This window comes from Colletes gigas, unplaced genomic scaffold (assembly GCF_013123115.1).
Source record: "Colletes gigas isolate AHSC1104 unplaced genomic scaffold, ASM1312311v1 Colletes_gigas_Sc00002, whole genome shotgun sequence".
NCBI lineage: Eukaryota > Metazoa > Arthropoda > Insecta > Hymenoptera > Colletidae > Colletes > Colletes gigas.
In genome coordinates, this window is record NW_025106631.1 from 5137805 (window position 1) to 5154597 (window position 16793).

A 16793-nucleotide genomic window follows, 5' to 3' on the forward strand; every position below is an offset into this window, starting at 1 on the left:
AACGTGTTAAATAAGTATCTTAATTATATAAAAAATTAATAACACGTATAAATCGCTGTTAGTTAATTGAATGTATTCTTCTTTCACGAGAAGAAGGCACAACGTATTTACATCCCTACTACTGTTACAGTCCGCTGACTCACAGGCATTGGTCGAAAACAGAGACGAAGATCGGTTACGGCCAATCAGCGGACTGCAGCAAGAGTGGGGATGTAAACACGCTGTGTCTTCTCGTGGTAGGACGATACTTGTTTGAAAACGTGGACTGTACAAATGAGATTGCCGGTCGGGTAGAAGGTTCGCGAGAAACGAGTTGGTGTAAACATTTTAAAAACACAAGGCAGTGATCACAAGAGAGTCATTATTAATAAGAACCGTGAACCGTGCCATTTCCAGCGGAGATTGAGATTTGAGAAACTGCCTAAATTATGCGCTGTTTCAAGACTCATAATACCCTTGCAATTGTTTTAATTGCGAGGAGTTTATGAGCTTGAGCCTTGTATTAATTAACGTGAACGAATTACATTCACAAAGGAGAGATTCGTACAACACGAAGACTTTTGATCTCTTGAACTACACGTTGCACTATGACCGGTTTGAACGAGATTGTGCTAAATTAGCACTGCTAATGGCCGCGTTCTTAGACTCTCCGTCAGAGGGGCCATCCATGGATGAGGAGATCCTCACATGTCCGTGTCAGTATCAAAGTTATTATACAATTCTTTAAGTTTTACATAAAGCTACCAAAGAGTATTATTCTATAGAGTGGAGTGTTGTAGTAAAGCTGAGATTTTTCATTCCACCGCAAGCGGCGTTGAGGTAGGAATTCTTCAAATCTTGCATCACTGCATAGAGAACAGCTAATAATAATTCTAGATATAGCGTGTTAACATTCCCTAGTGATTATTTTAAGTTTCTATTGTTTCTAATAGTGTTAGCTAAATGGAGCTATTGTAATAGTGCCCATGTTGAAACAGCAGAATTAAGTTAATATTAAAGATAAATACTAAATGACATGTACGGCACGAAATAATACTAGTTATTATTCATAAAAGTACATACATTGCAATTTATACTATCACGTAAAAAATGTCTAGTAAACATATATACTTTTCAAGTTATTATCTTAATATTGTTTTAAGTGTTAATTAAATGAAATTACATAGCCGGAGTTTACATTAAAAGTTACTGTAAGATAATATCCATTTAGTAAGAAATAATATAATTTAACTGAAAGATTACGTATACCGGATTTGCAACTTACTAAAATTATATTCTATATAGATTTATATTTTATTCAATCTCATATCGTGATAAGCATTATCTGAGATACATATAGCTATTGTTTTAACAGCTTTTTTTGAATTAATTATTAACACATAGGAAATAAAATCCCTAAGAAACAATACTATCGCTCGTAAGAAACGTATCTAATAGTATTAGTTATCCTGTGAGAGTCCCGATGTATGTTGTTCGTTTTGCTTTATTTTTTTGAAAGTCAAAATTTCCATGAAAGTGAGGAAGATAGACATCAATTGTTGTATTTTTTTAAGTTTAGGACATCGTTAAGTGCTATATCTGCCTATGATCGATGCACATATAACAGAGTAAATAGCGATAAAAATGTTTTTAATACGATTATGATCGAATTATGTCTGTTTAACAGCAAATCGAACGTCGCAGATTTTTTCGGCAGTTTGTGTTGTAACGCAATTTAATTTCTCTGTTAAATCAGGACAAGTAACATGGAAAAAGACGAAGTAATTTGTATTTCATCCGACGATGAGGGAACTGGGAAGGTTTGTGTTTTGTTGCACTGGGAGATGTCTGGTTGTTTTGTTTGTAGTTTATAAATTTTTGAACGATCTGTTATAATTCGATTGATTTTCCAGTAGCAACAAGTTGGAATGTTTGAATGCTAAGAAACTTGTATATTATTAATTGTTACAGGATGAAAGCAACAGCAAAGAATTGGAAAGTCAATGTGACTCTCATGTAAAAATGGAAATTCTGCCAAACGAAGATGGATGGACAGTAACTTGCGGGCGAAAAAGAAAAGCGTTTGAAATAAGTAACGGTGCTAATAACGGCCCTGAAAAGATCACAAAAGTATTGTTGCACAGAGTGGACGAAAATGTTGAATTCCCTAACGTGGAGAAGAGTTCCAACGGATTCAAAAGTATACAGAAAAATAAAACGGAAACACAGACGCCAAAACCACAATTGATTATAAAAGAGAAAAGATCGTTTTCACCTGTGGGACAGGACATATTTCCCATGTTTCTTAGTTTATGTTTGCAAAAGGATCGTTCGGAAGATATGAAAATTATCACGAATAAGTTAAAAAGATGTTACGACCAGTTAGATCCAGCGTACGCGAATTCCGAACCTTTCACAACGTTTTTGAACGAGAAAAGGCACGATATCATGAATAGTACAAATAAATTATATGTGTACATCAAAGAAGTGATGAGTGAAATGAAACACAGCTGTAGAAGAGTTTCGACGTTATCGGTAAATGGCAAGAGCTCTACTTCCAGCACGAGCAAATCGGAGAACAGGAATCAAAACGTACCTACCGTGTCGTGTTCGAGTACGAGTGCAACAAGTACGAATAGTAGGGAAACCTGTGACGCTCGTACGGCGGAAACAAGTGAAAATAACGAAGCAGATCCAGAGATGCAGGATGCCACGCAAAAGAAAATTAAACTAATATTAAAAGCAATGGAGAAGTGTGAAAAGTATATTAAAAAGTTGGAAGAATCGGAAATAAATTTCGACGACGAGAATAATAGTAGTTATATAAAATTAGAAAGGTATAGGTATAGAATGGTGGAACTTTATAACAAACTCTGCGAATACACTGGAGATAATGCCGATGCGGGAAGACAGTACCTACGACCAAAGCACTTTAGTACAACTGCGATTGTCGCTGTAGATCATGCTATCACAAGCTTCATTAATTCTAAAATATCCAAGAGGAATAAACTTAAGAAAGTCGGCGCTTACACGGACGCGCTGATCTTTCCAGACTATAGTGACATTCTGCATTGTGTCGCGAAATGCAATGAATTGCATAACTTAAAGTTGGACAATAAAAAACAGCAACAGATCGGTAAGTCGGTAGAATTATATACGAACTCTCCCTCAATTGCAATTTCACGTATTTTCGCTTATGTCTTGTTGCAGCAAAAAAGGCGTTTATCGAATTGGGAGAGTATTTGCAACGCTCCCGTCGTAACGATTACTGGGACACGTTTTCTTTATTTCTTGAAGAGAAAGATGACGATCCTGCCTTGAAGGACGCAGAGTTAGCTAACAAATTAATGCAGAATAAGATAGAGGGTGAAAAACGATTGACAAATATATTTCAGGAGTACGTGAAGAAACAGGAAGAGGTAAAAGAGCTAAATATTATGGGTAGTAGTACGTCGTCGTCCGAGAATGACGAAGAGAAAGAGGATAGCTCGGATAACGACAAGAAAGAAAGTAACAATGAAACTGACGATGCAAGTTCGAGGACGGATGTAGATGCAGCCAGCTCGGAGGAAGAAGAAGTTAGTTTACGCGGTGCCAAAGTTGACGAAAGTAACACCAACGCAACCGATAAAGGCAGCGTGAAAGGATCCGATGTCGACATCGTAGAGGTAAATGAAAAACGTCAAACGGATGTCATAGATACGTCAAAGGATGCCGATGACGACAATGTAAAGTCAAAAACCGCTGAAGATGTTGTAAACATTCCTAACTGTAAAAGTAATCCCGAGCCACGGCCGCTAAATAAAAACGATGCAACGCCATTGCTTAATAGTTTATCTACCAAGGTAGCTAATAAAATCCTTATTGATAGAGTAAAAGGTTAGTGTACAACCGTAATATCGATGAAAATGAATTAATCATCAAATAAATAAAAGGGAGCATTTAGATTTTATGTGTATGTGTGTTGTAGAGAATGAACCTAATGCTATGACTGAAGAGTCAAAGGATAATATACCGTTAGAAGAAAAGCCATTGCTACGAGTACGTTCGTTTGCTAAGCCTCCTACAACATGGGAAGATGTACACGATAAAGTAGATAACTCGCCGGTAGAGAAAAGTACGTTAAGTAACAACGGCATTATAGATCTAACGAAGGAAACGTTCAGTCAAAGTCCAAACTTGACGAAATGCACAACGATCCAAATCGGATCGAAGATACTTCCTATCGTGAAAAGCCAAATTAAAACATTGGTTATACCAGCAGGTAAAAATATAATTAAGGTAAAAAACATTACAAACAATTATGTGAGGCTGAATTCCCAAGATATCGATTCAAATAATGCAGCAAAATTACAGAAAGGTCAAGCTGCATCGTCGCTGCACGGGATAGTAGGTATAAATAAAAATTCTACGGTCGTTCGTCTGCCATCTAATCAGTCTAGTAATCAGCAAATGAACTCTAATAATCAAGGAAACTATTTATTAACGAAACAAAACAGCTCGGTCATACGAATCCCTCAGTCTAATCAAACAATATTATTAACCACAAAACAAAACGAAAGTATCGTTCAGTCTTCAACATCGAACTCGTCTAAATCAAAATCCACATGACTCGAACATAAATTAAACTCGATTCATCTCGATCATTGTTACGCAAAATCGTTAACGGATGACAGATGACCAATTAATTATAATATCAGTAGATAAACTAATAATTTTTTTACACACGATTTGAAATTTAACAACACTGTATCGATAAATTAATATGTTAACACTTAATAAATTTTTTATAAACACGTCGAATATTATTTATAAATTTTGATTGTGAAAGCTGTACGTTTTGATGTTATTTCTTCACGATTCTGCCCCTGTTATTTTCAAGAATATTATCCATTATCGCTTTTGTTAAAAGAAATTCCGGTTCCGTGAGCCTTTCCACGATATCGAAATGGTCGACGTTTTCGCGAAGGAAAATGTATTGGACGTTGTCCACTATTGTAACAAGCTTCTAAAAGAAGAAAAAAAGAAGGAAGATTAATCGTTGATCACGTAAACAAACGAGTGTGAAAATCACACGATACGCGTAGGTGGGAATACCTGAACGCATTCGCGTGATTCATTGTTAAACACTGGACTATCGCATTCCCCATGGGTGACGATAACTTTCAAATCTCGAATGGGTTTGATGTTGGTTGTATCCATTATAGTGAAACTATACGCGTCGACTTCGTCTCTAAAACATGTAAAAATTTAAACGTACAATAAACGAAGAATTGTATTACGATTTACAAATATAGATAATTAATAAATAACGCAGACTTACTTCGTTAGCTTCAAAGCGTCGTTGATGGTAGTATCGAGCAAGGGTTTCAAATTATAAATGCCACTGATCAGGACGACACCTTTCAACAGATTTAAGTATCTTTGTTTCGCCATTTTCTCCAACCACGATGCATCGAACAAAAGACTCACCGCCAAATGTGCGCCAGCACTATGGCCGACGATCCAAACGCTCCTACGTGAATTCGTTTCACAATTATATAGCATATCGATTAAACTGATCTTTGTTCAACGATGTATACTCACCGTGGCATAGTACTGCGACTCGAAACTGATTTTAATATCTCCTCGATCGCAACTTTGATCTGTGATATTATATCCTTAAACCTGACTAAAATATATACATGTCACCGATATAATATTAATTTCGTACGTCAAAATAAACGGAATAGAAAAAAATCAGAGGATTTACCTTGAGGACATAAATCGTAACCAACGGTTATAACCTTAATTCCATTCGGGACAAAAACAGGCGCCGCGAACGATGCAACTTCTTTGCTACCTTCCTGCCAATATCCACCGTGAATAAATATCAATATTGGTGCATCTGAAATAATCGACAAATATAAATTAAAGTGTCGCGATTGTTTTAAAGGGTAAGACTATAAAAACTTGAAATAAAGCGTTTTTTTTTTTAAATATATGGAAAAGTAAGAGGATAATAATATTCAAGAATGTTATTAACTATGTTGTTAAGTGTTCAGGAAAAGGAATATTCAAGAATAGTGCAAAATGGCGACGCTGGAGCCATTCTCGCGAGGCCTGGTTTGAATTTGACGCGCTCTGGCGCAAAGGACTCTGCACAGATCTTATGGAAAATGGCCCCCCCCCCGGTTAAATTAGCTGAACTTTTGCTATGATGTGGTTCATTATGTATTGATGAAAAGCTCCAATGGGCTTCAAGCTCGTAAATTGAAGATGCAGGGGATCAAAAGTCAATAATAGTGCTCCTTATTGTAGACTACCATATTTGAGTGTAAGAAGTTGAACACTGTCCATTTATTTGATCCCTTAAAATTCAATAGTAGCACTATGGGCCCTTAAATATTACCCCTTGACCCCCTGACCCTCAGACTCCCCTTCAGTCAAAATAAAAAAACGCCAAAAAGGTAAAAAATGGTCCCCTTTTTCATTGTACAAACATGAATCACCGTCGACATTAGCATTGCCCAGTGTGCATCGCGAGAAGGTTGCTAGATCGGATTTTGCACACTATGTGGCCCTGAAAAGGGCCGTTTTTATAGTAATTGTAAAAAGTACATGTACCATCGGGTAAATCGGTCCCATACACGTCGTATTTAGCTCGGTCTGTGGCCCCATATGGGACATCGAGTTTGCATTTCAAGGTTTTACGAGCATTTTCCGTAACTGCAAGAATAAATCGTTAATTCTGTCACGAATGTCGATTAATAATAATCTATCGTCCTAAGTTACCTTTTGCAGCGAATGTGAGATAGTGTTCCAATATTTTTATATGGTCGAATCTTCGACACCATCTGCTCGGACTGTAACTTACTTCGTGATCCTAAGCAAACAGTATTTCAAGAGAAATGTCGGTGGAAATAATTTAATTAATACTTACTGATATTGACATTTTCGATTTTAAATAAGAACCAGATAGTTTCCTTCGCTCACCACGCGTCTTCGGATCTCTGATGGTTTGAGAAAATGATTTTTGCAAAATGTCGGATGAATGAGATGATTCCACGATTGTGGATATCTATTTTAAGATAAGACTGACAGTGTGTAATTTGTAGTGTAAATATAACGTGATAAGAGCCTTGTATCTTTCGTTAAAGTAGGCTTTTTGTCCTTGAAAATTTTTATATGTTTTATTATAAACATATACGTAATGATCACAGTGTCCATGTCCAATATTGTCTCCATTTATAATAAACCTTCGAAGAGAAATCGAGAATGAGAAACCCATTTTGACGAACTGTACGAAGCTCTTATCACTCTGCAGTGGACAAAATTTCTATAAGAATACTATTATTTTGTATAAAAATGGTATAGAATTTTGATAATAATATTTAAGAAATAATTAAGAAATTATTGAAAGCATTTATTTCTGTTATGAACGAAGTATTATTTTAAATCTGTTTCAAGAAACTAAATTCATAGTGTTAGTATATTTTTGCAATGTTGATTTGTTTAACTCATTAATGTCGTTTTTCTATTATGTTTAGAATGGAGGAACTGTTTCGTAAGTGGAAAATTTTGTTTATTTTAAATCACCCTTGCGTCTTCTTAGCGTTATGTATTGTTGCGTTGTTTTGTTGAAAAATAATACTGTCTTCATGATTTTCTTCGATAAAACGAATAAAAATGTCTTCAAAAAATGCGTATTCACGGTTGCGTTTATTTTTATTTCCTCGTTAGAGTTTAAGACACTTCGTCGCGGCAATTATTTTAAATATTATTGCGTGAGTATTATTAAATCTCTTATTTCAATTTTAATATTCACTCGTTATAAGATAGAAATAATGTTTCTTGTATTTGTGATGATGCAAAATCGAGAAAATCATGATTTTATACGAATTTCATCCTTTGGTCAATATTTTAATATTTATATGTTTTTGTATAAATTATGTTTTTATATTAGTTATGTGTTTTATGTATTTATAAAACGAACGAACTTTTGCAGTAAGTCATCGTGTTCTTATAGAAATTTCATCCACTGTATTTATGAAGAAACTAAAGAAATATATCATAGATAATATACATAATATGATTATTTAGCTATAGAATTAGATTTCGGAGAATTTATCAGGTATTATACTTTATATTTTTATATTATTTCTCATTTTATTTTTTCATCAGTAATTTATGTTTTTTTTTTAGAGTAAGAGCTCCTTTTGCATTTAAAATTTCTTTTTTTTTACAGAAATTATTAGTTCGTTCCACTATTTCAGTTGTAGACAATCATACTGCATCAAAAAAGATAAAGTCGAACTTAACACCACTTTTCAGACCACTAAGGCACGCGACGACTAAACCAGCTTACTGACTGATCTCATTAGGCTTGTATTACATATAGAATCAATATACCAATCATATTACATAAGAAAATGCAGAGATAACGTTGAAAGAAATTTTGTCTATGCAACTTCGCTTTCCAGACTACTCTGTGCACTGTTACAGACCACTAAGCGTGCCAACGACTAAACCAGCTTATTGCTTGTTCCCGTTAGTTGAATGGGTCTGCCATTTGTTGCATCGATGATAATAGAACTATGTATATGCATCGATTTAGTCTCCAAAGTACGTAAATATTGAAGCTTGCATAATCTACCGAATTTTCAAACGGCCATAACTCCCACAATAGTAAAGGTAACTCATAGAAATTTTTTTCTAAAGCAGAGTCCATGGATACCTACAAAAAAGTATTAGACAACTTTTCTGTAGAGCGTCAAACAAATTGATTAAAAATTAAAAACACATTTTTAAGTAAAATCGACAAGATGGATGCCTAAATTCGGCGGAAAAAAAAACTTTCAAATCGTTCTGGAAAAATTATTTTCGGTTGCGGGGGTCCATTACAATCATTTTTGGTGAATACACATACCCCCGAAATCCTACCCATTTTCTAGAGAAAAATTCGAGAAGGTGTGAAATATTTCGACGGGAAAAAAAAATTTCAAATTGGTTTGGAAAAATTATTTTCGGTTGCGGGGGTCAATTTCGATAATTTTTGGTGAATATACCTACCCCCGAATTCCTACCCACTTTCTAGAAAAAAATTCGAGAAGGTGTAAAATCGGACATCCAAAGTCCGCAACTTCTCCTTGTTAGTATATGACATTTTTCTTTTGTAATTAAAACTATATTATCACCAGTGACTACTGATCTCCACGTTTCTTTCAAAATTTTCGTTGCTTCATAAAATTGAAAGTATTAATTTCGTTAGTGCGGATCATTTTTGACCCAACGACGAATGAATGCAAAACGGTTAAAATTTGTCATGGAAGATCGATTTGTTGCACATAATGCAGCGTCTTGTTTATTTTTATTGTATCGAAGCGTTGAATGAAATATTATTCACGTTAAAAGACAATACATGTGTTCGGTTTTGTTTCTCACTGTATGTTTCAAAATATACACAGCGTGTCCACGGAGAAGTTAGCGGGAATAGGCTACGATGGTCGGAGAGATTAAAAACCAGAAAAACCGGTCCCTTCCTTTTGGCCCCACTCTTCTGTAGCGCGCCACCATTCTCTATGGAGAAGTCACAGGTAGGTAGGTTCATAGCAGCTGAAGTATCGAGTATCGTGCCACGTCGGCGCTTACCCACAGACCACAGGTAAGAGAAACCTTTTCCAGTCAAAAATTCGTCGATCAAAGGGATACTTTTTTTTAAGAATGCCGCAGTAATGCGTAATAAATGCAAGCAGAAGGGATGCCAGCGTTCCACGACCACCGAATTTTATGCTTGGAACTGATATTGGACGTAGAATGATGTATCTTCGTGCAGGGTATTTCGGAAATACATGCAAATACTCAGGAAACGAATTTACACGCTCCAATAACTAAAAAATGACCTACGAGCCACATTTTTTTTCAGTTTTGGGCAACTAAGGAAAATGCCACTATCCGCCACTATCCGCCATTATAAAATGATAATAATATTGTTAATTATAAAGAACAATATGCAACGAAGATGACTTCGTAAATTCCATGTTGCTCGCGAGAATAATCTTCGCTATTCTTGATAGCCTTTCTCAGTTTACACATTTTGCAACCGGTTCTCGAGCGAATACTGGGTTAATTTATTTGACTCAGCGACTACGCTTATCTCTAATTGGTTTCCATGACATTAAGCATGAATCCTTCATACATATTACCTTCAGCGAAATTTAGAATCACATTGTTGAGTATCGCTATTAATAGCACGATTCTTATACATTGAGTCATCGTGCATCGTAGGTGTGAAACGTATTACCATTATTTAGTGAACGAACCCTAAAATTATGCGCACCGTTCGCGTATTTCTTGCACGAAACGCGAGTTAACACTGTTAGTCGGCGATTTTTGTTTCAAGAAAAATAACATTCGTTTAATCACATCCAGATATGGGCCATGGAGCTTTCTAACGCGATCAATCGAGCCATTTATAAGCTAAAATTATTTAAAAACTTAACTTTTCTTAACTTTCTACCCTTAATTTTCAACACTATAAATTGATAAAAAGAAATTTACATTTGAAAAAGAACCTTAACAAAGAATGCATGTTACTTTATCAATATTTCACTTTTCTTTCTGTGGAGTCAATCGATGTGGTGAATAAGGCTCGATTCGAAGTATTCTTATTTGTAAACATACGTTTATAATGCCTGACGCGTGTTATTATAATTGGAATGATTCAGAAATACAAGGGTATTAATAAATATTAAAAAAAAAATTGTAACGATCCTGCCAGGATTCGAACCTGGAATCTTCTGATCCGTAGTCAGACGCGTTATCCGTTGCGCCACAGGACCGACTTCGTGCTTTTATTTTTTGTCTATTGTTAAGGAATAATTACTTTGTGAACTGCAATCAAAACGTTATTATTTATTAATACTTCCTTATCCATTATATTCATCTATATTAACATTTATCAAATTTAAAATTTGACGTAGTACTTTCTTTGTAATCTTTTCGAAATTCGTGGGTCTAGATTCATTTTCTTTAATAAATGAAGATTGTTGTCTATCGTTTGTGATTTTCACCACAGTTTCAATTTTACTAAAGCTGATGAAATTGTGGTCGATAATTGCTGGCAAAGTCTCGTATATCTGTGTGATAGTAGTCGTCAAAGTGTTAAAGTTTTGACGTTGAATTATGTAATTATTGTGAGATAAATGTAATTTCCGATATTCGTAATTTTGATATTGATTAAAATCACTTCGCGATAATAGATAGCATTATATTGTCAGAGATAATTCGATCGTACGCAATAATAAGATACATCAACATTGTCGTTAAAACGCAACTAAACGTCGGATCTATCGATAACAGAACAAATTCAGATAACAAAAATACATTCACAATATACATTCAGGGCTCGGTCATCCGTGGGAAAAATTTTAATAGGAGATTCTAGAAGCCAAAATAAGACGAAAATCAAGAATACCAATTTGTTGATTGAGGCTTCGTTAACAAGTTATTAACGATTAAAGTTCCGCTTGTAGAACGGCGCTCTGCGAACTGCATGCGATAGTGGTTCTCACTCAGCATGAAAAACTCTACTTACTGACGTATCGACAGCTTTACAGTGTTCTGAATGAGAACCACAGATTGCCGCTCTACTAATTGGGCGTTACTAATCTAAAAAAACTCTGATTTGTCAAAAGTAAATGAGGAGGGAACAAAAATTTAATGTCCAGAATACTGAAAGTACCGTTGTAGCTTCAAAGGTTGGTCCTGTTGACCGTGGCGCGCAATAATGCTGGTAGTCTTAAGTATTGCGAGAAAACTATTGTAAAAATGAACATCTGGTACGGAAACAAAATTTGGTATATAACGCTACCTGTGAAAGTATATTGGGGTAAAGGCTATTTCTAAAATCGGTATTTGGCTGTTGCCTGGAGATCGTAAATGAGGGCTCGCAACGCGACACTGTCTATGGCATTCAAACGCAGTCGCTAACGAATAACTTAAATTTAAACGAAGCGCGTTTAAATATTTCCAGAGGACTATCGAAGATCTTTAGAAACGCGAAAGAAAGTTTGTATCGGGTAAGAGTTTGCATAGTCGAGCGTTAAACGTATATTCGGTGGTTTGTTTTCTCAAATTTATGTAACATTTTGCACGAAAAGGCTGGATAATTCGTTCGCGCATGCGCATCGAACAGGAAGACCCGAGCCGACGGTTGCCGAATTGGCTCGAGCGCGCACGAACGGAGCCGCGCTCCCCGTGATTCCGGTGTCGACGCGCCGGTTAAGCGACAGGAAAGTGGGGTTAGTTTCTGGTAGAGGGACGAGAGAGACGGGTTTTCTTGGTGCCGTGAGTGGGGATAGGATCTCGGTGTGCAGCAGACGCAAACTTGTAGTTCTTCGTCCTCGACCAAGCTGTGTACGAGCAGAGAGAGAGCGAGACAAAGAGGACAAACAGAAAACGAACAACTCGTGGAACGGTATGTCCTCGCGTGCTCGTGTCGTACAACGTATCTGAACGCAGCCATTACGACAGAATCGCGCTCAGTGACGCTTTGCCTCAGTAGACCCGTTCTCGCGCGCGTAGTGATCGCGGAACGATCAGAACGGGATACACACGTGTTCCCGAGAATTCGGAGAAGATATCCGAGTGTACGGAAAAAAGTCTTTAGTGAAAGGAAGAGACGGTAACGAGAAGAAGACTGTACCGATCACCGTGAAGAATTCTCGAAGCGGTTTATTTGTTCCGCGCCTCATTCGAAGAACGAGAAACGTTCGTTAACGCGCGGCGTTTCGTCGCGTTGAACGTTGCCGATCCCAGGAGAGTTCCGTTCGATAATCAAACGCTTGGAGTCGTTATTTCCCGAATAACACTGTCCAAGAAATAAAACAGATCAACGATGTTCGACGTATTCGGTTCGGTGAAGGGACTGCTGAAGCTCGATGCGGTGTGCATCGACAACAGCGTGTTCCGGCTGCACTACAAAGCAACGGTGATCATATTAATTGCCTTTTCATTATTGGTCACGTCTAGACAGTACATTGGAGACCCGATAGACTGTATCGTAGACGAGATACCTCTTCACGTGATGGATACCTACTGCTGGATCTATTCGACGTTCACGATCCCCGACCGTACCGGTATCGTCGGCAAGGACCTGGTGCAACCTGGCGTCGCGTCCCACGTCGAAGGCGAGGACGAGATCAAATACCATAAATACTACCAGTGGGTGTGCTTCACGCTCTTCTTTCAGGCGATGTTGTTCTACGTGCCGCGATACCTGTGGAAGACCTGGGAGGGCGGCAGGATAAAGATGCTGGTACTGGACCTGAACTGCCCGGTGATCAGCGAGGATTGCAAAAGCGAGAGGAGGAAACTGTTGGTCGATTACTTCACGATCAACTTGCACACGCAAAACTTTTACGCGTACCGGTTCTTCCTCTGCGAGGTGTTGAATTTCATCAACGTGGTCGGTCAGATCTATTTCATGGATTTCTTTTTGGACGGCGAGTTCACCACTTACGGTTCGGACGTGGTGAAGTTCACGGAAATGGAGCCGGAGGAGAGGATCGACCCGATGTCCCGTGTATTCCCGAAGGTCACCAAATGCACATTCCACAAATATGGTGCGTCCGGCACGGTGCAGAAGTTCGACGGTTTATGCGTGTTGCCGTTGAACATCGTCAACGAGAAGATTTACGTGTTCCTTTGGTTCTGGTTTATCATATTGTCGGTGTTGAGCGGCTTGACTGTGGTTTACCGTTGCGCGGTCATCGCCGGCCCTAAGCTTCGCATGGTGCTGTTGCGCGCCCGATCGCGCCTCTCGCCTCAAGAGTACATCCAAACGATCGCCCAGAAGTGTCAGATCGGTGATTGGTTCATTCTCTATCAACTCGGGAAGAACATAGACCCGTTGATGTACAAGCAGTTCGTCTCGGACCTGGCCACGTCATTTCAGGGCAAAGCGTCCGTCTAGTTCCCATTGTTTTACTTTTCTGCTTGTTTTTTTTCGAATCCTTAGTTTCATTAGCTGAACGAGAGGTTGGTTTAACCCTTTGCACATGAACCTTAAGGGAACTCGGAAAGGTATAATATGTTTAATCTTCCGTAGGCAAATTTCTCCCGAGCTTTTATTTTTATTCGTCGTTCGTGTACCAAATTAGAGATAAGCATAGAATTTGTTCAAATTTGTCGAATTCTGGTGTAATCGAGAAATGAGGGAATATGGATGGATACGAAGTTTGGCCTGTCTGATAATAAAATTAATTTTTATTAGCGTTGGGTTTGTAACGTGGACCGCCGTCCGCAAAGGGTTAATATATCGCTTCGGATAACACGTATTTCATATATTTTTTGAAAATTTTTAATCGTCCACGGGGCGTCGAACGAAACCGCCTCTCAATCGTAGACGATTTAATCGATGAAGCTGTAGAAAGGCATCGAGCGAACCTAATCCATTCCCTTTCATGTTACGCCAACTTAGGCAAGCCGCGTATCTAACAATGGAGACCATTCTGGTATTCGAGCGTTCTCATTCCCTCGTCTTGCAATTTTCTCGGCTCGTCTCGCTTTAAGTTTGTCCGTAGATCCATTTTTTTCTTCTTTCTTTTTGTATACACATTATTATTTTGTTCTTGACTGAGTCAGTCAAAATGCGACAGGATTTATTTCGAGACGGACGAAATAAAGAGGCAAACGAACAGCCGTGAATTGCCGATATTGATTTTTGTAACCCCGGCTCGGTGGACCATTTTTACGCCAAACGCGACAGAAAACGTATTACTTAGATATTAGTATACCCATTTATCTCTAATCTTTCATATTTTCGCACTATTTCATCGAATTTTTGTTACATGTTTTAATTTTCACTTGTAAAATACCAAATCTTGAAATTCATTTGTCATAGACACAGGTAGATAACAATATTGGATAATATATTTTGTCTTTTGTTCATATTTTATAAATTATTATACAATAGAATATTTTTACATTTTATTGTGTATATATATATTGTATGGTAATTTGTAAAATATTTGCAAGAGGTAAACATCTAATTTTTCTATAATCCGATATTGTTATTTAGAATACTATAAACATTGGGTATTCTAGATAATAATATCGGATTATAGAAAAATTACATGTTCATTTTATCTTTTGTATATATTTTATAAATCATTATACAATAGAATATTTTTACAGTTTATTGTGTATATATATTGCATGGTAATTTGTAAAATATTTGCAAAAGGTAAATATCTAATTTTTCTATAATCCGATATTGTCTACAATACTATGAATATATCTATATATGTATGTATGTAGGCATAGATGAAGACATTATGGAAATTTGAGGGTCAACTTCTGTATTTTTAAGCGGAATACTATATTTTTAATATCAATATATGGAAGAAAGTCGAATGCCCAGTATAAAAGACCTTTATTAACCCAAAATTTACTTCATGTAATGTCGAACTGGAGACTCAATGTTATTACAGATTGATTTTTAGTAACTTTGAATCTCCAACTTAATTTACACGAGGTAAACAAAGCGAAATTACTCTCTAATGGTTTTGGGCTAATAAATGTCGCAATCATGCTTTGTCCCTCGGCATTCGACATTCTTCCATATTTTGGTACACAAAGTTTAGCATTCCATTTAAGAGAGCTAAATTCACTTTCAAATATTCGAAATGGCTTCGTTTATTCAAAAAATACACACTTTTACTACATAACTTGCATCTTCAAATCATGTAACATTTCTGTAAAAATTAAAAATCATTCTAAGTGTGCAAGTTTCACAAACCACTCTGTATGTGTGTATGTATGTATGTATAATACAATATATACATATATCCAGTAGCAGACAATTAAAAAAAGTCTTAAATAAAATTAAGAGACCAAAACGACGATCAAACTGCACTCGTCTCAAAATTAAAAATAAAAATGCAATATATATTCTATAAAGCGTAACTCGGAAAGATCCAATGATATCAAAGCCTAACTTAGTATTTAGTATTTCATTCCATTGTTTGCATTTAATTAAAAAAAAAAGGGAAGTTGCAAATAATTGGTTTTGATTTTGGTTTTCAATAATTTCGAGGATGACTGATTCTGACGAACGCTGAAGAAACTAATTTTGGTTAATAGACCGTCGGATTAAATAGTGTGAATTTATTTTATAGGCAATAAAAATGTTCGATTGTTTTTTTAACGATCGATACGTCTCTCGATAAATCCGAACGCATCGACGGGGAGCAATCTGTGAAAGTAGTGTTAAACTCCTCTGAAAATTTTGGAGGCCTTTGTGGACTCTGATCGTGTGATAAAACGGAGAACGACGTTCGTTTTCTTTTCCCCGTTCTACAAAACGTTCAGTTTCTCTTCTCGTTACCGCCTAATTACTTTCAATTGCTTTGCTCGTGGATAACGCGCGCGAAAGGGTCCAAAGCCGTGCAATACGTCCATTAGGAAGGTTTGCTCAAATGCAATACTTCGTGCTAGATTTCGAGGGGGTAATTCTACCGTAAAATGTGCACTTTTTTTAAGTCTCTTTCGATAATTTTTTTTTACAAAGATCTGCACAAATTTATTTCTCGAAATTCATAATTGAATAGGTCTGCCCTCTGCAACAGACGAGGAAACAGTATAAATGTTTAAGAAGTAAATAATCCACCCAAGAAGAAAGTAATTTGTTAACTGTAAATTACATCATATCAGAGTTTCACGATAAAATAAAGTTCCAACGTTGGTAACGTATCTCTTGTTTCTAGGGAATTATTCGATTGGTCATTCTGCATATTTTAAAACACAGTAAAAAAAAAGCCAGTCGAAACGAA

The 16793-nt window shown here is 36.6% G+C and overlaps 3 protein-coding genes and 1 non-coding gene across 5 annotated transcripts; 2 read left to right on the top strand and 2 right to left on the bottom strand.

Annotated features, from left to right (window-relative positions):
- The first annotated feature begins 1467 nt into the window (after nucleotides 1-1467).
- Nucleotides 1468-4608, top strand: LOC122404442 (daxx-like protein). 2 transcript variants are annotated; one of them, XM_043408407.1, is made up of 6 exons: nucleotides 1468-1607; nucleotides 1736-1799; nucleotides 1951-3115; nucleotides 3190-3858; nucleotides 3950-4260; nucleotides 4336-4608. In XM_043408407.1, the coding sequence occupies exons 1-6, from the start codon at nucleotides 1585-1587 to the stop codon at nucleotides 4588-4590; spliced, it is 2487 nt and encodes an 828-aa protein (XP_043264342.1). In that variant the 5' UTR covers nucleotides 1468-1584; the 3' UTR covers nucleotides 4591-4608. The 2 variants fall into 2 exon arrangements, with proteins under 2 accessions (XP_043264342.1, XP_043264341.1); XM_043408406.1 differs by having other exon boundaries at nucleotides 3950-4608.
- An 89-nt stretch (nucleotides 4609-4697) lies between these two features.
- Nucleotides 4698-8446, bottom strand: LOC122404443 (kynurenine formamidase). The gene is made up of 9 exons (XM_043408408.1): nucleotides 8383-8446; nucleotides 6902-6971; nucleotides 6754-6844; nucleotides 6586-6687; nucleotides 5732-5866; nucleotides 5566-5650; nucleotides 5303-5494; nucleotides 5077-5212; nucleotides 4698-4987 (listed from the first exon to the last, which is right to left on the bottom strand). Exons 2-9 carry the CDS (start codon nucleotides 6911-6913, stop codon nucleotides 4826-4828), a joined length of 915 nt encoding a protein of 304 aa, XP_043264343.1. The 5' UTR covers nucleotides 6914-6971; nucleotides 8383-8446; the 3' UTR covers nucleotides 4698-4825.
- A 2280-nt stretch (nucleotides 8447-10726) lies between these two features.
- Nucleotides 10727-10799, bottom strand: Trnar-acg. The gene has a single exon. It is a non-coding gene; the product is annotated as a tRNA-Arg (tRNA).
- A 1542-nt stretch (nucleotides 10800-12341) lies between these two features.
- Nucleotides 12342-14845, top strand: LOC122399149 (innexin inx2-like). Its single transcript, XM_043399593.1, has one exon. The coding sequence runs from the start codon at nucleotides 12857-12859 to the stop codon at nucleotides 13931-13933; it is 1077 nt and encodes a 358-aa protein (XP_043255528.1). The 5' UTR covers nucleotides 12342-12856; the 3' UTR covers nucleotides 13934-14845.
- The last annotated feature ends 1948 nt before the right edge of the window (nucleotides 14846-16793 follow it).

Bases quoted from the DNA above. Each gene is read 5' to 3' on its own strand.
- LOC122404442 (XM_043408406.1), top strand. From the start codon at position 1,585: ATGATCGATGCACATATAACAGA. The intron at 3,116-3,189 runs GTAAGTCGGTAG...GTCTTGTTGCAG, and splicing joins TAAAAAACAGCAACAGATCG to CAAAAAAGGCGTTTATCGAA. The intron at 3,859-3,949 runs GTTAGTGTACAA...TGTGTGTTGTAG, and splicing joins CCTTATTGATAGAGTAAAAG to AGAATGAACCTAATGCTATG.
- LOC122404443 (XM_043408408.1), bottom strand. The intron at 6,688-6,753 runs GTAACTTAGGAC...TTATTCTTGCAG, and splicing joins TCTCACATTCGCTGCAAAAG to TTACGGAAAATGCTCGTAAA. The intron at 4,988-5,076 runs GTATTCCCACCT...TTCTTCTTTTAG, and splicing joins AATCACGCGAATGCGTTCAG to AAGCTTGTTACAATAGTGGA.
- LOC122399149 (XM_043399593.1), top strand. From the start codon at position 12,857: ATGTTCGACGTATTCGGTTCGGTGAAGGGACTGCTGAAGCTCGATGCG.